General features: G+C 37.6%; 1 protein-coding gene across 3 annotated transcripts; it reads right to left on the minus strand.

Annotated features, from left to right (window-relative positions):
• Positions 1-263: 263 nt before the first annotated feature.
• LOC121635904 (T-cell surface antigen CD2-like) lies at positions 264-14957 on the minus strand. Of its 3 annotated transcripts, none has more exons than XM_041979311.1 (9): positions 14782-14957; positions 10759-10840; positions 6284-6559; positions 6073-6146; positions 5575-5764; positions 3799-3864; positions 3627-3704; positions 2728-2981; positions 264-2552 (listed from the first exon to the last, which is right to left on the minus strand). In XM_041979311.1, exons 2-9 carry the CDS (start codon positions 10829-10831, stop codon positions 2478-2480), a joined length of 1086 nt encoding a protein of 361 aa, XP_041835245.1. In that variant the 5' UTR covers positions 10832-10840; positions 14782-14957; the 3' UTR covers positions 264-2477. The 3 variants fall into 3 exon arrangements, with proteins under 3 accessions (XP_041835245.1, XP_041835244.1, XP_041835246.1); XM_041979310.1 differs by lacking the exon at positions 14782-14957 and adding an exon at positions 11497-11739; XM_041979312.1 differs by lacking the exon at positions 14782-14957 and adding an exon at positions 11497-11737 and having other exon boundaries at positions 5584-5764.
• Positions 14958-21329: the final 6372 nt, after the last annotated feature.

Genomic DNA, 21329 nt, shown 5'->3' on the forward strand with positions numbered 1-21329 from the left:
CTGTTAAGATGTGAGCGTCAAATGAGAAAAAAAAAGCAGCAAATCTAATTTTCTGTTGGTGTCAAGCTGCAAGTGCAGGAAAACCTCCCACGCTCAATCAGATAGTCATCTTGTGCTGAGCTCCTACAACAAACGCACACACATACAAAACCACAAACACATTTTCAGCAAAAATACACAGGATATGTGACCGACACACAGACATCATCTGTCAGTATTGTGCTGTGCATTGCTGCAGAAGTGAAAATGAGGCAGTCAAAAAGTTGCTTTAAGTTATATTTATTTAGACTCCACTGCTTACAGACTACACAAGATTTTCACATTGAAATTACATGCATTTGTAACAGTAGTAACAAGTAAAAGTTTTTGCATTGTTATTAAACTACTCTAATGTCTGCTTTTTCTTTGGCATGGTGTCAAAACAAATTGTCTACAGTCTGCATAAAAAGAAGTAAATGAATAGAAAATAAAGACATGTTTTAGTATGATCATCTGGAAAACAATGATATCTGAAGCTAAATAAAAGTATTTCTGTGCAACCATGAAAGGCATATATGCCACTGCTACCATAAAAACTCAGTTAAATATTAATGTATGTAGTATATGTATGTAATATATACGTATTTAATAAAATATGCACTCTCCATCTGAAAGATGTCTTAACTTAGTTTGTTGAAACAACATGTCAGTCTCACAGATGGGGTTTAGCTGGTTGCTTTGGTTACATATAAACAGCAATTTATTACCATAATATTGTCATTTTGTAATACATCAATTAATTATCTTAAACTTAGATACATAGATGTCATTTTTACAATTTGCTTGAAGTGCTTTCACTACCTCTAGAGATCGGATATTATCTTTTTAATGCCGCAGGTAACATATTTGATACCTAAGATTTCTGAGACCTTTTGTATCACTTTATGGCAAAAACTTTGCTCAAAACCCTGTTCTATACAAACTGATACTTGCCCCCACGTGGAAACCATTTGCACTACAATAGTTCTTACACAGTAATACACAGCACATATATGCAAAGTGTTTTTTGTATTTTTTGCTAACTGCTCAAAATAAAATTTCAAATAAAAGAAAATAGAAATTTCTACCCCTTCTTCCTCGGGTCAGACTTTATATGTTTAAAAGCTATTTTAAGGTGTATTCATGCTCTACGCTAAAGCCGGACACAGAGCTATCAGTCCGTCTTCTGCTTCCTTTATAATTTGGTCTGTTTCCAGAGTTCTTCCAGATGCGTCCCCAAAAGAAGCAACAAACAAAGCAGTAACTCCGATAACCACAAGGACAGTGCTGAGCAGCATAGCCGACATCCGACTAGCAAAAGAAACAATGAAGAAGAAGAAGCTGCCATGTTTTAAAGGGCGCACAGAAAGCCACTGTTTGTTGTGCTGCCTCCTTTAGTCTTTAACCTAAATGGGCAAATTTAGGATGGATTTAGGATTATTTATGGACATTGGTTTTAAAAGCTAGATGAGAAAATTAAGCCTATGTGGACATAAGATCTCTCAAATGGCCAACAGGGGGAGATTTTATTTTATTTTTTAAATATTTTTTTTCTTTTTTTTTTTTAATAAAGAGAAGTTTGACTGTTTGGAAGTCTACAGGTTTGGTTTAGAAAAACAAACAAACAAAAAAAAAAACAAGACAGTGCCAAAAGTATAGAAGCCATAATACCTAAAGTCAGCTACAGACAACAAAACAATTTCTGCTATCTAACTTGGTTAAATACAAACAGCTCATCTAGGTTATTTTTGCACCTTACAGTCAACTGGATAGTATGATTGTGGACTTGATTGTGGACTTGGTTCAGTTGGGGGTTGCGACAATATACCAGCCCTTCTGATCCGAATCCTAGTGTATATGCTCAAAAAGTCTGGTTTGTTTGTAAAGGTGTGAAAAGGTTTCAGTTGACTTCAAGTGAACCAGATCCAGGAATAAGACAACACCATGAAATGAAACTTTACTTTATTTAACCAAGAGGGAAATTAAAAATAGTTTGTTTGACTTAGAGCAGTGTGAAAGCAAACTCAGAACAGCCGATTGTTGCAACCCCCAATCATACCAAGTCTACTTATTTTTAGAAATATATTTTTATAAAGAACCTTCATGTGTTCGCTGATCCATAACTTAGTCAAGTATAAACAGAACTGACTACTAGCTATATGTATATACATAAAAAGTTGATATTATTGTTTTGTCATTCTTAAAAAAAGTTAAATCAGGGCATCAAAGTAAAAGGAAGACAACATAATTTACACATGATGTAATACTACAAAGTTAAAGTTTGATATAAATCAGAAAAGTTTGATTTGAGCATTTTTAATTTCGCTTTGAGGATTTTAAATGTTCGAGTTTGTTTCCTGGCTGAGTTTGAATGAACTGACACAAAAAAATGTGAGAAAAAAAAAAAAAGTGACAGCTGCTCATGCTGTCTGAACATAACGGTATCACGCTCATAGTGCTCAGGGACGCTTCTTCCTGGGTTGAGGAAGAGGGGGCGGCTGCTCTTCATCAGCGTTATTAACAGGTTTGGGGACCTAAAGGGAAGTAAAAACAATCAGACCACAAACCGCATCCATATCTGGTCTGCATTGCAACACTTTTCCATCTTTTGATTCTTTCCATCAAACACTGTCATGTTAAAAACAGAATGACTGCTTTATGTGCACAAATCAAGAGCTAGTATATGAAGAGAAATCAAAATGATCTTACCTGGGCAGCTCGTCGTGGGCTGGGCTGAGGCTGATTGGTGGGGAGATCGGGGCCAGTGGGGCGCTGCTGTTTGGGACGGCTTTGACGTGGGCCAGTGTGGCCAGCTTTGCCCGCATGGCAGGCGTGGTCGGCTTGCTGCTGTTGCTGCCTCCGCCGCTGCTCGTAGGGAGGGTGTTGTTCCGGTGGAGTAGGAAGACTGCGTTGAAAGCGTTTCTGATCTGGATTGCTCCACTCCAAACGAAGCTCCTGTTCATCTGTTAAAGTCGATGACAATGAGTCAAACTAGGCGAATCACATTTATCTGGACCAAGAAAATAAAATCTAGTAACAGGAAAAGAATGTTGCTGTGTGCTGGTGGTTTAAGTGGCTCATTTAACACTGCTGTTAATATTCACGGTTAGACAATAAGCTGTTAGGTCCTCTAAACTTTTCCAACTAGTTATTGAGGATTACCTATGAATCTCTCTTTTCCTTTACAATTAAATACACAGTATGATTATCAACAGAGAAAAGCAACAGCAGCTCCTGTATTTCAGAGTATTTCATGGCACAGTGGTCTGTGTAGTTTCTGGCAGCGCTCCTGAACCCATCCAGTGATTTCGAAGACAAAGAAGCCGGCCCAAAGAAGTTGGTAACCAAGACTTTCAGCCGTGTGCTTACATGTATAGATGTCTTCAAATTCTCCGAATGTTTTGGTGATATTAAGAGCTGTAGATAACGTAAGGTCTTGACAGTTTTACATTATCATGAAATTGCAATCTTCCAACTTTTTGGATTTGGGCTTGTGGACCTAAACAGGAACTTGGAGACTAGTAGGAGCTACAGTATTCGGATGGTTGAAACCAGCTCTAACTGCTTTTAAGCGTTAACATAGATAAAGAAAAAAGTAAATACTTTACCCATCAGACGCATATGTTTCTTCCGTCTGGCTCGAACGCAGCAAAAAATGACAATAATAATCAGCACAAGGACAATACCTGATGAGGATGATAACGGGGTATTAGACACACAGATCACAAAATTATTTTGATTTTGTGATGAGATAAACATCCTGATTCAGACCAAGCATACCTCCTCCACCACCAATGAAAATCCAGATGCTAATTCCAAAAAGTTTTTCTGGAAAACTGAAGCCAGCTTTAAAAGAAAACATAAGAAATCTGTATTATTTCTCAGATCTGTCACTGTCATTCACTTTTGAGATTTTTTTCTTTTTTAAATAGACACCTGATAAATGTGTCTCTTTTTAACCCCTCTGCTGTAGTTACTCTAAAAAAGTAATTAGTTACTAGTTACTCATTACTTCTGTAAATTGTAATGAAATTACTTTACTCGTTACTGCATTTGAAAAGTAACATCACTACTTATTGCTTTACCATTTCTTAATTCACCGTGTGGACATTGTAAACAAAATGGCTTTAAAACCATAAGAACAACGTCCCTGTCTGTGGGAAGAAATGGCCACACTTGTCTCATCATCATTTTATTTAGTATTTTTCTAAACCTGGGCGATTCAATAATCGACAGGGGGCGCATGTCTCCTACAATGAACCCTGCAACTAGCTTGTTCATTTCTGTCTGTGTTAACGGCTGCTGCTCTCCAGGAAATGTTGAAAAATGCTTAGTTTGTTTAGGCGGGTTGGCTGCTTGTTTAGGCGGGTCGGCTGCTTGTTAAGGCGGGTCGGCTGCTGAACGACTCCTTCCGCTGACTGGCAGGCAGGATCTTTCGCCACAAGTTTGGACTGAAACTGGACTGAACCACTGTTGCCAACTCTTCAGTAAGAAAAGTAGCTATTGGCTGTCCTAAAAGTCGCTACAAGTCGCTAAATGATGTCATTGTCTAATTTGCATAATCAGGCAACGTTTGTACGTCTTTATGTCTGAAAACCGCAAAAAAGATTAATATGGTCATTACTTGTTACGTCTAAAAACCACGAATAGAGGTGAATAAGCAGGCTATGTTTGTAATGAAGGCTGCCATGGAGGGGAATGTCATGGGAAAGGCAAAAACTGATGGAAAGACAACTTAAAAATGCAAAAAAAAAAAAAAAAAAGGTCAATATTTTCTTTGATTTTTAGTTGTTTTTTTGTTTGTTTGTTTTTTTATTAAGTGTAACACTTAAATTTTTGAATGTTTTCATCCACACTCCAGCTGCAGCTTTGCACGTTTTATTTTCAGCCTGGTCATAGAGGAGAGGTGATCGATCGTCTGCTCTGAATGCAGCTGGGAACTGCTGTCATTGTCTGAGGACCAAGTCTCTTCTGAGTGAGGGACTGGTCTGCGCAGCTCCCACTCGCCATTGAGAAAAGTAATCTACGTTTATTTACATCAGTCTCCAGAAGTCTCTAATAACACCAGAAAAAGTCGCTAGATTTGTCGCTACGCTAGTCACTTTTTTTGAAGAAAAGTTGCTTGAGGGGTCTGAAAAGTCACTAAATATAATAAAATCGCCAAGTTGGCAACACTTGAAACTGAAAATAATGCGAATATCGCCACTGACCAAAAGCCCCTGACTCCGTCTCCAGCAACTTTTTCTTTCTCCTTGGTTGGCGCACAATCAGCTACGTCACGCAAATCGATCTCTATGGCAACGTGCCCAGGCGAGCGCACACACAGGCAGCAGCATAAACAGATCCGAACTTTACACATAGGCAAACACGGCTCAAGTAACGTAGGAAAACACGTTACTATAGTCCAGTAAAGTCATTTTGTTACAGATATTTTAAGTGTAATGCACTACTTTACTTCTTTACCCAAAAAAGTAATATTGTTACTGTAACACATTACAAAGTAACGCGTTACTTCCAACGCCGAATACAACATAGATATATAATTGAGGTACCCACCATACTTACTGTGCTTGATGCAGTCTTTTATTAAAGAAATTTTCACGCTGTCGCTGACATCAGAGCTGACTTTGTTGGACACATTGCAGAAGAAACTGTCTGACTGGACCTTTTTGGCTTCTTCTGTCAGTGTTTTTTTCTCATTTTTCAAGGGCAGGCCGTTTTTATACCACTGATGTGAAGCCTCTTTCTGCAAGAAAAAAGAAAATACAGATTAATTAGAAGGTAACCATGGGAATGCTTGTCAGGAGGATCTTGGTTTTGGGGATACCCCCTCATTAATGCCTAAACATTCAAGTTTTTAGTAGAAAACATTTTATTAAGAAAAGAAATGACATTTTTAGGACATCTCAGCCTTTTCATGATGGGGTTGAGTTTGCATAGATCTCTGCTAAAATATGAGTAAAGAAAGAAAATTAAGAAAAAGCACAAATCAACCTAATGATGTATTTTTATTACATGATACAGAAAGGTGCAGTAATTAAAACATGCTCTCACCTCATTAAAGATGCAGGTTAATGTGACGGTTTCGTTCCTGCAGTTCATGTTTACTTTAGGCTTTCTTACAGGGTCTGAGGATATTTGATTAGATCAACATTACATGAGCTCATGCTGAATAAATCTTTCAAAAACACTTTAAATATTCAAATACTCAACAAAACAGCAAACTTTAGCACAGTAAGCTAATAGAAATAAAAACTTTACTTACCAAACACACATAAACGCTTGATGCTCACAGCTTTTGATATTCCATTGTCATCGTTGATCTCTGATTTGTATTCTCCCTCATCTTTCTTCTGCACATCTTTTAGTTTGAGGTATCCATCTGTAGTAACACTACTTTTTTTCCCAGCAATTACTTCACTTGCTGATTCACGAAAGATGATATGTTTGTTGAAAATCCATTTCACTGTATCCGTGGGCTCCAGTTTTTCTTTCACTGGCACAATAATGCTTCCGCCAGTCACAGCGTTTATGTCACAACCTTTGGATCAGAAAGAAAGATAATAAAATATAAAAAAGAATAAGGTGATAAATCTAGAATTTGGTCTTAAAATCCAACATTTTTGTACTTCATCATAACTTCTCAGTCTTTTGGTAACATTTATATAAAAACCTGGAAAAGATGAATGCAACAAATGGGAAATGTGGACAAGAGATAATGGCAGGTGAACATAAGAATGGCTCATAGGAAAGAAAATGTGCTGAACAGTGTGTTTGGAGCCATTTGGAGGGAATTTAACGTTTATATTCTCTGAACATATCACAGATGTATTCTGGGCCTAAACCGTTCCGATTAGAAGGGTTTTAAAATCTATTCTGTGACTGACTGGAAACCAGTGTGAAGATTTCAAAACTGGTGTGATGTGTTCAGATCTCTTGGTTAAAACTCCAGCACCAGCATCTGGATGAGCTGCAGATGTTTAATGCTCTTTTTAGGAAGTCCTGTTAAAAAGACCATTACAGTAATCCAGCCTACTGGAGATGGATGCATAGAGGAGTTTCTCCTGGTCTTTCTGGGAGACTAAACTTTTACTTCTGCTGATGTTTCTGAGCTGGTAAAAAGCTTCTTAGTGACAGCTTAGATGTGGCTGCTAAAAGTCAGGTCTGAGTCTAACCATACTCCAGGTTCTCCTCATTTGCTCCAAACACAGCAAGTCTATTGGGCTGCAGTCTCTAGTGACAAAGACCAGAAGTGTAACATGGAATTCGGAGCCCTATGTACAAACCATTTTGGTGAGCCCCTACATAGATGTGACCAATAGTTCTCATGCATACTTTTCCCATGGTATAAGGCAAACATAATAAATATATATATATTTTTTTAACTCTGGTCATATTCCTGGTTCATCTAGCAGACACTCCTCTGCATCACTCCGCCTCTCACTGTCTTCCTCTGCTTTCTTCTCCTTAACCTCCTTGCTACATTCACTAACCTGTTCTACTAAGATTCTTTTATTTGAATCAGCTGCAGATGATTATTTGTAAACTAAATAACTTGATAGACTGAAGATGATGATGGACCTGCTGCTGTGTCTGAAACTGAGGACCTGATGTAAACTTTGCTAATACTGATGTTACAATGATAAAGTGGTGCTGAAAGGTTAAATATTTATTATTGCTATGCAGGTAACCATTTTCTAGGCTACACATGAGTCATGTTTAGTTCTGAACCTTCTGTCTGACTGTAAACTTCTTCTACTCTGTATCTTATAACAACTGGACAACTGGCTGGACAGTTTCGGATTTGTGTCCCTTTCACTGAATAAGTAATGAAAGTAATACAGCAATATAAGTTTAGTTTAGTTTAGCCACACTGGGAGGAAGAAAAAACAGTTGCAAGGAACTCAAAGTGCATTGTCACATTTAACAGACAAAACAAACAACCACAAGCCTTAGAATACAACACATAAACACATCCTAAAACACATAATACTAAGAACAATAAAAACACTAAATCAGCCCTTTTTCCAGGTCAGATATTTTTACAAGGTTTAACTCAAGGACTCAAGAGCACCAACAGTTATAAGAATTAGACTGACTCATTCATCAGTCATTATGGCCTCAAACCTGGAACATTCTCCTCTTAAAAATGATAGTAGACCATTTGTTATCACCATTACAGACTTTGGGCTCTGGTGCATTCAGTTGTTCAGATAATGTGATGCTAGTGGCATCTTCACAATCCTTAAATTACAAGGAATAAGCTGATACCAAATACGACATGACATGACTGATTGCTGAGCGATGACTAAAAAAGGAAGTGGAACTGTTTTTTATTGTAAGGTCCATAAAGTCAAAAGATTGTCGGAAACAACTCAGATGAATTTGTGATCGTAATTAATCTGTGCTGTCCTTAAAATGAAACCTAACGTGTTGCCTACACTGCTGCTACTCAACGCACTTCTCTAAGAAATTAAAAAGAAGCTGCTGCCCTTCTCTTCATCTTCTTTAAAAAAAAAAAGATCTGGACCGCAGGAGGACTAGTCTTCACTTTGGTGGTGAGTAATAGGGATCCATAAACTAAACTAAACTTACTGGCTGTGATCTGTATGTAGCTAGCTTGAACCAACCAGTGTGGACTAAACCATTTTGCATAATTTTAGAGGGGTGAAAGGATCCTGAAAGAACATTCATCATTATTGTTAATGCAGAATTCATGATCTCTGCATCTTCATTCAGGCAAACTGATGTCAGCTTTGATATTAAATAATTAGAAGTTTTAAAAGTGAAACACAAAACTACTATTGATTCCAGGATTTTCAAGGCCCCCACCCTGCAGCGGGCCCTGGATAGTACAGTTTACCCCCCACCATTCTGACGCCCCTGACAAAGACACATAACGTTGTGTATCATGTGAATAACTCTAATAATTGTTAAAATTCTGTAATATTTGGCCCATTATATCGTCCTGTTGTGTCTGTTCTCATAGATGATAAATAAACCTGATAAATTTTATGTACAGCATGAAGAATTTCCTGTATGTTATAACTATTCTCTATTTAAAACAGTAAATATATCTTCATTTTTGGTCAGTGGGCTCCTCTACCTCCAAAAGCATGAGACAAAAAGTGGAGGCAAACAGAAACCTCAGTCAAATATTACTTTAAGCTTTAATCTAAAAACCTGCTGCAGAGCTTAATTCTCAATCTAAAAAAATTTAAAGCAGAAAGATGAAATTCACAGCATCTAAAAGACGAAGGCGAGCAACAGCTTCATCTCTCTAAGATAATAACAAGCTTTGAGTGAGGCTGTCGAGTCTACTTTCATCTATAATATTACCTCTCAGGATGTAAGTCTTTTATGCGGTAAGTACCGAAATGTAACCCCAGACCTTCGTGCCTCTTCACAGACAAAAATCTATTTCTCAGAATCATTTCTTTTAGGGTTTGTTAGTAAATAAATGTTCCAGAACAATTAGCGTTACTTTACTCAAAACAGAGATAAACAACTATAATAGCACATTTCAAAAATATAACATTTTAGTCAGTTTACAATATGGCCTTTTTTAACTGCAATGCATTAAATTTAAACTCTTTATTATCAAAGGAATCCATTATTACACAGAATTAAATTATAATGTTCAATTTATCCACAATCTAACCTCACATAGCCTTCTCAACAATAACATTTAAAAATTTAGAGAAAGTCCTTTATTAGTTAATAAAAGTAGCTGAACTGCATGATTACAATGCACAAAATTAAGGTTAAAAATTAAACAATTACATTTGAAAGCAGCTTTGTACATAAATATTTTATAAAATCTTTTCATCTTGGCTAGTTGAAAAGCTATTAAAAGTAAAACCCTGTATGTCTTTGAAAATTCTTCATTATTTCCTGTGTAGAAATCTAGTTACTGCATCTGCAGGTCACCTCCACTTTACTGCTGTTGCACTGCTTCCTGTTTGTCCTCTGCAGCCTCTCATTTCAGACCAACGCCACCACATCAGGAAGACTTTTGGTCGGCAGTGAGCATTTCTGGACGATTGTTTTCATCTGATTCTGATATATTTTTGGCTCAGAAATCACACACTTTCTGTAAAAGTAGCAGCTACAGTAAATGGATGCAAATAAAACAAGTAAAATCTAGATATGAGAAGGTGAATATTAACATAGACTTTTAAAAAATTTGTTAATAAACCTCACTGGGAAGTGAATCCTCATCTTTGCTCCTGCCCAGCCTTACAGTAACTCCAGCCACATGGCTGTTTTATTGCTTCCCCTTTTTTTTGTAAATTTAACTTTTAACTTCAATCTAATCTGGATCTCCTTGCTTAAGAAATTAGATTTTTTTGTTGTTGAAGTCAGATTTAGAAAGAAAAAAAAAGATTATTACAGTGTTTTTTGCTCATCATGATATATATTTAGGATACATATTCCCTTATTTTGTTGGACACCTTTCTGACTGCAACCGAAAACAGAAAATTTGTGGAAATATAAAATCCTACAACTAACATTTAACAAGTAATATTTCCCAAATGTAACACGACAAACATTTGCTGATGAAAGTATTACTGAATTAGAGTAAACGAACATTATTACATGTGGGGTTTAGGTATAATGTAGCACTCAAACACATATTTCATACATATCTATTTGTATAAAAAAAAAACATAATACATCCTAACAGTGACAGGTTCAAACCAAACAGCAAAAAAATAATTTTAATAAACATTTCAGTACCTTTGATGACGTGGAAGCAGAGCAGAGACATGGTGATGATGAGGAGAGAAGCCATCTTCATCGCTGTTCTCATCACATTGAGCTGAAAAAAAGAACTTTCCATTGTCAAAGTTATTTCCTGTCAGAGCACTTTTTTTTTATGTGCGAGTGCATGTGTGCCACTGTGCACTTGTGTGTGTGCATGTGTTTGAGCTCATGCTTTTGAAAGGAAGTGATCCAAGAGGCCCCATCTACTTTCAAAGTCGAAGAACAAAGCCCAGCAGAGTGAATGTCCTATTTAGAACATAGCTATCGTGTTGTTGCCTTTGTTTCTAAATATACATTTAATCAGTTATATTCAATTAAAAATCCTTAGAAATATAACCAATTACAAAAATCTATAAATAAATAAAGCAAAGTGGTCACCAGCTTACATTTGAGACATTAAAACATAAATTTACATCTAATTTGTTTAGGTTTGGATCAGGCTATATACTGTATAAGTGGAGGATCAATACAAAAACTAACATTCAGACAAATTTTTCTTGTAACTAACTTGTTTGTGCCAAATGCTTAAAAACAAAGAACCATTTCAGCCTGAACTCACATCAGCAGCTTTTTTCTCGCTTGGAAAGAAAGTGACCTGATTGTAAAAGTCAAAGAAAACCCTTATAAATAAAAAAAAAAGAGCAGCAACCTAAACTTTTATGGCCTTGTCTGAAAGTTTAAACCGGTCAAACGGACCATTTAACATCTTACCTCTGACAGTTCAACGAGACGAGCATCAAAACACCACCATCACTACGTTCCCACTACTGAGCCAAAGTGTGTCACTTCTTGTGTATAAATGTCAGGTGTGTGCCCTTGTTTATGCCTGAATGCAGAATTGCCTAAAAAGGATCAGCTCGCTTCTGTGTCATTTCCTGTAATTCCTCAGAAACTCCAAGTGGCTCCATTGTGTAGAAGTATTATTTTAAAGAGAAGTAGAAATAAATTCTACAGTCAGCATATTATATTTATAGCAATCCTGTGGCAATCATCCTACAAAAACATGCAGTAGCTTTTAAGCAATTTCAGTCTGATTAGTTCTTAAAGCTAAAGTGCATTAAAAACTAACACTAAATATTCAAAACAATCCGGCATCTAACAGCTAACAAAGTAGCCGGCATAGTGTGCAGATCTGGGCCAGGCGCCGGAAACACCTCCCCAAGTGGTGGAGATTGAGAAATCTAAAATCCTGAAGGACTTCCAGATACAGGATGACAAAAAAATCTTGATTAATCACATAACATTTGCCCCCAAAAGCAATATTTTTTTTAATTTAAAAGATTTTAGTGGACAACTGAATCGAATAACAGACATAGAAATTAATATAAAGTCTAGAAAAATGCATTTAGTTTAATATAAAATAAAGACCCTTGGCCAAAATTGAACATACAACTTTTAATTAGAGAATCTTGTATACTAGATAATCCAACCTTAATAAGATTAGAACTTTGCATAACTAATAATCCTCTTCAACCTTCTTTTTAACAAGATCTCCGTGCTTTTTTGAATTTGGTGATCAGATAATTTGAGTGCATTATAAATGACCCGTTAGATACAAACTCGATTGTAATAATACAACAGTCTGCTGGCTCAATGGAAACAAACACACAAACTTTGCGTAGAATTCTTAATAAGACAAGGGCACTGAGATATTGCACCACTTCTCCTTTCTGGTCTAACATGTAACTGCAAATGCATGATTAGATGGAGGAACTAAAAACAAACCCACCAAAAAAAACCAGATAACGTAGAGAATATTTATTTTCTAAACGTGTTACTTTCTTTTACATCTTCTTTTATTTTTGTATTACTTCTGTAAACGTGTTCTTTCTTGGTACAGTACAGCATTCAGAGACAAAGAACAACAAAATGTTTTGTTAGGATGTGCAGGTAATGACACGCATGCAGGTGCCCTCCTGCAGCATAAGAATGTGTTGTGATTACTATGGCTAGATTAACTTGGACTTAGCCACCAGCGGCTTGAAGAGAATTGGCTCTTGCATGGCAGCTCAACCAGCCACACAGCAGCGGTGTAGTTTTATTCAACTATTATTATTCAACGGCGATCCTCAAATGTATCAGATGGTAAATGAAAATTAACGTCTCAGCTATGTTTATTAATTAAAGGAAGAGCATTTTCATGTGCATGTTTTGAAGGGAACCTAAAGGATTGGGACTAAACAGCTGTGTTGCCTTGTTACTTGTCAGAATCAGGAAAAACAGGTTCCAGTTTGCTAATAAGCATAAAGATTAGACTGGAGCAATGAAGAGGTGCTATAGTTTGATGAGTGACTGTATTCTTTTGGACGGGCATGGTGTCAAAACAAGGACATGGTGCAGTTTCAACCTACACTCAGTCTGAGTTTGTAAAGCAACCTTGTGGAGAAACCGGATTTAGCACTGAAGAAACTATTAAAGTATGCAATACTTTCCACTTGTTGGAGTCTGTTTTGCCTTTTTCAGAGCAAATTAAATTTGGTGCTGATATGTTGGTGTTAGACATTAAAATGAGTGTTTTTAGAGTTTTGAAAGTGTGTTTGCATTCACTACTTGAAAGTAACTGTGTCCCTGAGGTTGCAAGTTGATTGCGTTTCCTTCATCCTGGTAATGATTTCATCGGTTGACATCGTTTTTTCCTCCACCTGAGATCAGTGACGTTCCCTCTTATGTTCTCACCACCAAGCCCCCCTGCTTCTTACTGTGTTTCCTGTGTGAAATTTACGAGCATGTAGGCGCATAAGATGGGTGAAATGACTGATTTGTCAGATTAATTTATGGTTACATTAGGTGAAAATGTTTCCATTTTAAGGTTAATCATTTCTGAGAAGCAAAGATGTGTGATAGAGATCTGAACTGGTTCCAAAACAAGCTGAGTTGACAGGAAAATACTGATCAAATTTATCCTTTACCACTTGTCTTTCCTCTGCAGTAGCCACTGAAGAAAGCAAGCAGCTGTTGTACTTGACTAAAAATAAAGTTTTGATGAGGCACAAGTCCGCAGATTCAGATGACTTGTGATGTGATCAGGTGGCAGAGTACCCACATCAGGTACTTAGCCTTCTACATGATATTAGCTTAAATGGGAGTCTTGGAGTTTAAATGAATGATGAACAAACCATTGAAAGTTCTGATGTCAAATGTAGTGATTGTATCACATGTGCCAAATTGTAGGAAAGCCCAACAAACCTAGTCATCAGGCGGCCCTTTAAATTCAGGAACACTTTGAAAGTGTTTTGTTAAATTACTTGAAACCTTTACCAAAACCTAAATAGGGGCCTCAATCAGATATGTATTATGTGTGTTGTAACTTGCTTTCCAGAACCACTGTGAAAGCCCTGGCTATAGTTTTCTCAAAATTCAGACTAAACAAGACCTATATGGAGGTATTTTTCTATCTTTAATCTTTAATTGTTTGCTTTGAGAGAAAGATTTCTGGTTTTCACGCTCAAATATCATCTTACTCTCTCTTAAAACTCTGCTATCACACTCAGAAAGTCCCTCTTGCTTTCAAATATATTGTTTTTCCTTTCCAAACTGCTCTCAGACTTTGTCTGTTTTCCTCACACTGAGACACATTCTCTGCTCTCAAAACTTCTGCTCTTGGATATTTTTTCCTCTCTCTTGGGTTGCTGAAAGAGCTGTCTGTCAATCCTCCTCCAGCCAATAGAATACGAGATAATTTGAGCAAAAAAAAAAAAAATTGTATATAAAAAGAATGGCTCACAAATGAACGACTCACAGCTGTGAATCGGTTCCCATCGTTCATTTAAAAGAGTCGTTCAAAAGAATCGATTTGTTCATGAACGTCACATCTCTACTACTAGAGCTTTAAATAAATTTATCTAAGTGAACTGAAAAAGTCCTAAAAACACATCTGTGTTGATAGCAGTGTAGTAGAGACTGGTAGTGAATTTACTGTAAAATAAATGATCTTTTATTGCAGTTTTATGGATAGAACATGATCTAGTAAGAATACAGGAAAATTAAAGCACATACCAACAAGTCAGTAGAGCCACGGAGTGATGCCCAGGTCGCGGTCCAGCTGAACGATAATGAAATTACTTTTCAACCGCATTTCCTCCTGATGGGAAACTCTTCGTCATCCAGGATCTCTCTCAGATATTGGTCGTTTACTCCGAAGTTTGCGGCCCTGGTTCTTCACCTGCTCCTTTTGTTTGAAGCTGACGAACTTTCACTATGGGTCGATCATGTTTGAACATGCAAGAGCCGTTTTTCAATACATACTTGTCTGCATAGATACCTACGCTTGTCTGTACTTGTGTACTAGCCTTTGTGCTGGGTTGGCGTGGCCCACGGTGGCTTTGCCTGTGGCAGTCAGGCTCTGTCAGGTTCCTGGGCGGGGTTCTGCTGGGGGTGATGGGTGGCCCTTGGACCTGTGTCGCGCCAGGGTGCTCCAGTCTGGGGGCCCCTCTGCTCTGGTCTGAGTGGGCCGCTGCTCTGTCGGCTTTGGCTGTCCTGGGCTTGGTGCTCTGTGGACCTGCTGGGCCTTTGGGGCCTCAGGCTTCTGGGTGCGGCGCGATCACGGCCCCCTTTGCAAGCACACATTTCCTCCTTGTTGCATGGCCTCACACGCACAATCACACGTGCATGCTCACAAACGTGCTCGTCTCTCCATCTGCTTCTGACTAAATGTTGCTGATGTTTGTGTGTACGTTTCTCTGCAGGTACGTTTGATGTCTACTGTACTTTTTCATATCATCATTATGTACTGTGGTAGTTTTAATTGTTTTTTGTGGTGTGTTTTAGGCAGCCTAGACAACTGTTATTTCCACATTTTAATCCTGTCCTTTTCTCCTTTTTCCCCCCTCTTCCTTTATCTCCCTGTCAGGTTTGGCACTGACATATAAAGACCAAAGAAAATAAGATTACAATAAAAATAATAAAAATATCAAAGGCAGCCATGTATATATCATGTCTCCCTTGATAGAGCAAATCTGTCAAGCAAAATATGGCACACAGACCACCGTTCTGTATGTTAGGATGCTGGACAGGACAGGGTTTAAAAAAAAAAAAATTAGACCAAAAATTAGACACATGAACACATTGAAAAGATTTGAAAAAAGATTGTTATGTTCAGATTGTAATTCATTAATTGATTATCATCTTAGGAGATTGTAATTCCTAAATATTTTACCATTTTTATAAAATTCAGAGGTTAAGTCATCATTACTGGATGATTTATAGTTTTTTTTTTGCTCTTTGATGTTTGTAAAAACATTTTCTGCAATCATTTTTGCTGCTTTTGGTTCTTTAATTGTTTCTAAAATGTTAGAGTTTTTGGTAGGGGTTAGAAAGTTGATAAAGTTTTGCATAAAAGTCTTTAAAGTATTTCGTTATGAGGTTATTGTCTTTGCAAAATGTGTCATTTATTTTCTATTTGGTTATACTGCTTATATCAGCATTCCTTTTTTTCTAAACTAAAAAAAGTATTTAGTATTTCTTTCTCCTTCCTCTAACCATTTGTCCAAGAGCAAATAAAAGCTCCCTTAGCCCTCTCTGGACTTCATTGTTTAGGTTCTGAACTGAGGTAAGCTCAGATATGTCTTTAATTAATTGGTTGATTCTAGATTATTTCACCAAAACCTTTTTTTAAAAAAAATAGTTTTCTAAGTTCAGAGTGCTTTCCATATTCTTTTCTTACAAAAGCATTCTGCCAGAACTTTTTAATAAGACTGTCCATATTTGACATCAGCTCGTTATCATTAAGATGAGAGTTGTTTAAATTCCTTCTGTTCTCTAGAATGTTAAGTTTTAGTTTCATCATTTTGTGATCAGTCATGATAGAAGGGTAGATTTCAACTTCACAGATGTGTGGCTCAAGTTCTGTTGAGATTAGCCAAAAATAAGTCTTCGATTGTGATGTAAAGCTTTTCTTTGCCCAAGTGGACTGTATATTTGTTTTGTTCTGGTGCCTCTAGATATCTAAAAATTGCAGGCGATTGCAGAAATGAACTAGTTTATTTTAAGCATTTGTGGTTTGAGGTGGGTGTCTGTCGCAGGAGTTAGCCCAGACCATGTTAAAAAACACCTTCAACAATTTTGGCCAAAGGGAATTTCTGTAATAGAGTTGTGGTTGTTTCCTCTAATTCTTCAAGCATTAATAAGTTATATGTGAAAGAGTTATAACCAATATACTGCCCAATTAAATATTTTCTCACTTCATTACCTGCATCGCGTCATGTTTAATCAGGCTGCGCAGTACATAAGTTGTCCACAAGGTGGCAGTGTTTTACTGTGTACATGTTGAAATAATTTCTGACATTGGCCTTCATAATGAGTAATTAGGGTTTTCTATCCTATCAACAACACATTCAGTGTGATGCAGAAGTGTCACAGCACTGCAGAGGTTCTGCAGTGTTTATGGGGAAGTAATGTCATAAATCAGCCTTTAATAGTTTCTGATTTCAATCAGAAATCTTGGACTTTTGGCTTGAGATGCGACTTTGTGCCAGTTTTTCTTTTTCCTTACAGAACCTAAGTTGAGTGAATAAATAAATTAACTGGAAAGTGTTATTTTAAGTTGTTAAATGTATGACTGTTATTTTTAGAATAAATTATCTGACACTGTCTGCAGAACTATGGCTGTTTAGATGAAATGATAGTAAATCTAGTAGGATAGTAAAATGGCTTTTCTGTGATTATGTGCAGAAGTAAGGCATTTGGTTTTTAGTCCAGATGGAGTAGATTGTGGCAGACCTGCTGTGTTCCACTGAGGGCCACACATGACCCTTTTCTGTTAAATGGGCCTTTATAAATAGATGAGATATGTTTCCATTGCTCTGATCCAACTTGTATGTACACCAGTTGAAGCCCTTCGGACACCCCAGCATCCAATCATTTTCTTTTATACTGCCTTTAGCGCCCAATCGGAGCCCTTTGGATTACTTCATCATCATATCAGACTGCTCTAAATAACTACAGCAAATCAGATGCGTGATGAGGGTTGCGTCATACCCGATGGTTCTTGCTCCTGGATCAGCTGGTGAATGTGATGAGTAGAGGGGCTGCCCTTGACCTAGACAACTTTGAAACTGCAATGGTTCAGTTCTAACATGATGATTATTTGCTGTCTTGACAGCAGATTTTAGTGTGGCCGATCAAAAGCCCATCTGCTCTCTTTTAAGCAGCGGAGATTTGAGGAGAGATCATTTTTTAATTGTTTCACCAGAGCTTTATGGCAGCACAAGACACAGCTACTACAAAGAATTAAAGCTAAAGCCACCACCAAGATTCTCTCGCTCAGCTCAAAAGCTAATCAAGATCATGGTAAATCCAAATTCCCGTCACACTGGCTGTATGAGGCTTTACAGTTCAGTGAGTGATTGAGAGGGACGGAAATTGAGTCCACATGTTCTCTAATAGTCTGCCACAGAGTGAAGTCACTAATTCAACAGGATTCCATGCACCATGCACAACTTCATTAACATTAAATAATGGAAAAAAAACACTGCAACATATCAGTGACATGAGTGTCTTGTCACAATTCAGTCCAGCTTGTTATACTTTTAAAGTTGCCTTTGTGAAAAGGGAATCTTTTTATAGGTTTAGTGTGAAGACAGTTCTGCATCAATGGAAAGAATGCCCACTGTGCTCTACTGAAGGCCACTGATAAGAGCCTTCAGCTATGCGTTTAGTAGCCTGGACTATCTGCAACATACTTCATGTAATCCTCTTTGGACTTTACACCAGGAACAGAGTTACTAATTCACTGACACTGTGTAATTATACTTTGATTCATTCACCAAATGAACTTTGAACAAAGAGAGGTAGTCACAGCTGCAAGCAGGGTGCAAGTTGAACATTTTCTACTTGTTCCTTATAGTCAAGTACTAAAAACTAATAGAAGAGCACACAGATCTAGTTCATGATGTTGACAATCTTTCATAAAAAGACAAACTACTCACACAAAATGCCCTATTCCTTTAACATTTGGATGTCTAAACTGGTTTATCAAATTCAATGTTTTTTTTCCATATACTATAAAAAATGCTCTGTAAAACTAGTTTTACTATACACAACAGGAAGCAAAAGATGTTTAGAAAGTTATAGCAGACTATGGACTGGTTGGACACTGATCTATTGCAGCATCACATGAAAATCACAGATCACATGGGCTGACAACAGGGGTGCCTCAGGGCTCGGTGCTTGGCCCTCTTATTTTTCATTATACACCTCCTCACTCGGTGCAATCATTAGCTCTCATGGCTTCTCCTACCACTGCTATGTAGATGACAGCCTTTCCTTTCACACCTGGTGACACAACAGTCTCAATGTGAATATCAGCATGCCTTGCTGATATCGCCGCATGAATGAAGGATCGCCACCTTCAGCTAAATCTGTCCAAGACCGAGCTTATTGTCTTTCCAGCCAATCCTTCCTCACTGCCACAGATAAGCGTGCATCTTGACTCTATCATGCTTGTGCCTACGTCTTCTACCAGGAATAAAATCAGCTGACCTTTAAGGACCATGTTGCCTCGGTTGCGCGATCTTGCTGATTTGATCTCTACAACATCAGGAGGATCAGACCCTACCTGGCTGAACACATGGCCCAGCTCCTTGTCCAGGCTTTGGTCATTTCACGCATTGACTACTGCAACTCCTTACTGGCTGGCCTGCCTGCATGCTCAGTTAAACCTCTGCAGATGATCCAGAACGCAGCAGCATGTCTGGTCTTCAACCAGCCCAAAAGAGCTCATGTCACTCCGCTGCTAATCGCTCTTTACTAGCTTCCAGTTGCAGCGCATCAGATTCAAAGCTCTGCTTCTGGCTTACAAAACAATAACCCAAACAGCTCCGGTTTACCTCCACACCTTAATCCAGAGCTACACTCCCTCTCCACAGTTACACTCTGCCAGTGAAAAACGCCCAGTGCTCCCACCACAAGGTGGCGCCACAACAGTAGATAGATTCTTTTCCTCTGTTGTGCCCCGGTGGTGGAACGATCTACCAAACTCCATCCGATCCGCAGAGTCCTTATCAATAAAAAAATAAAATACAAATTCCAAAGTAAAAGTTCTGGGCCCATAAAAGAGGTCAACTAAACAGAAAAACAACATAAAGAACTGAAAACTAACTAACCTAACAAAGTGACACACAAGGGAAACTATATACACTGGCTGATCAAACCATTTTGATACAGGAGGGAAAAACACAACTATCTTCAACTAACTTAATAAACTTAACTAATTCCCGACAGAACTTAAACAATTTAGACTCTTAACTCATTAGGGAAACAGAAATCTAAATAATCATAATTCTGCATAAAGAATAAACAAAGTAATACAAAACAATATAATATCTAAACCCCTCTCCCACTATCTTGTTGTGAGATGGATGAGTCCAATTAGGCTGCAGCCTGGTCAAAGGAGATCCAACTCAGCTGGGACTCTCTTAGCAGGCTTGGGCCTCCCACACAGCAACTTCCCCAGGAACTGGTAAATCAAAGAAAATGAATATTAACTGAAAATAAACCAAATTAACAAGGTGACAAGAATGAGTCAACTAAAAGTGTGCACCCAATTAGTTTACCACCCCAGCCAAGCCTGCTAATACAAATGTGAAATATAAAAGAAATGGTAAGTAATACAAATAAAGTGTGTATTGAATTAACTTAAATAAAGAAAAAAGGTTGCAAGACCGGGTTTAATGTGTGTGGCTGCCTAGGCGGCCATCACAGCACTTTTCATACACAAGTATCTCAAAGTCCTTTACATAATAAAATGCACACAAAAATACTGTTTGCAAATGAAAAAAGAAATAGAAAAGAGCAAATAAAAATCCACAGCTACTCTTTCTCTCTCTCAAACACACACAAACTCCAAACTCTCAGAGCCACCCTACATGCAAAAATAGCTTTCCAAAATGACAGTGACAAACTGGTTAATTTATTTTTCAGCACAATGTGCTTTATGGCATAAAAAAGTGAATACAGGGATGTTGTGGATTTTGTTTTGGATTAAGAAAATACATAATGGCTTAGTGTGCAAAGGCTTTAAAGTAGCACTGTGTAACCTTCTGACATCAAAAATATGCGTTTTGACCTGTTATCATTGCAGAGAATCACGTTACAGCTGAGTTTCGTTTTCGTGCTTCGTCACACGTCAGCAACTGGATATCAACACATTTTGAACATGCACCATGGCTGATTCATCAGAGAAACGAAAGAGGGAATTATTGAAGAGAAGAAATAGAGAAAGTGACAGGGCATGAGTTAAGACAAGAGTCAACATTGGACTGATTTTTACCAACTTGATAGAGTTCAGAGAAGAAACAGGATGCAAGATGGAGGCTGAATCAGATGTTAGGGAAAGCCTCACTGAGGAAAGCAATGCAACTTTACTGTCCTACTCTTAAGCACGATGGTAGAAGGTATCATAAAGGTATCATAAAAGGGGAAGGGTAAGAAGGTTCATTTACATCACAGAAAACTATGGAGGCAAACATCACACAATCTTTAAAGAGGGTGTTCCTAAGTAATGGCCTTGCATTGTATCCAAACTTTTATCATTGTTTTTAATTTTA

This window comes from Melanotaenia boesemani, chromosome 24 (genome assembly GCF_017639745.1).
Source record: "Melanotaenia boesemani isolate fMelBoe1 chromosome 24, fMelBoe1.pri, whole genome shotgun sequence".
NCBI classification, from domain to species: domain Eukaryota; kingdom Metazoa; phylum Chordata; class Actinopteri; order Atheriniformes; family Melanotaeniidae; genus Melanotaenia; species Melanotaenia boesemani.

Excerpts from the sequence above, each read along its gene's own strand:
- LOC121635904 (XM_041979311.1), bottom strand. The coding sequence starts at position 10,831 with ATGAGAACAGCGATGAAGATGGCTTCTCTCCTCATCATCACCATGTCT. Across the intron at positions 6,560-10,758 it reads CTGCTTCCACGTCATCAAAG|GTTGTGACATAAACGCTGTG; the intron begins GTACTGAAATGT and ends TCTGATCCAAAG. Across the intron at positions 3,705-3,798 it reads TTTCATTGGTGGTGGAGGAG|GTATTGTCCTTGTGCTGATT; the intron begins GTATGCTTGGTC and ends CATCCTCATCAG.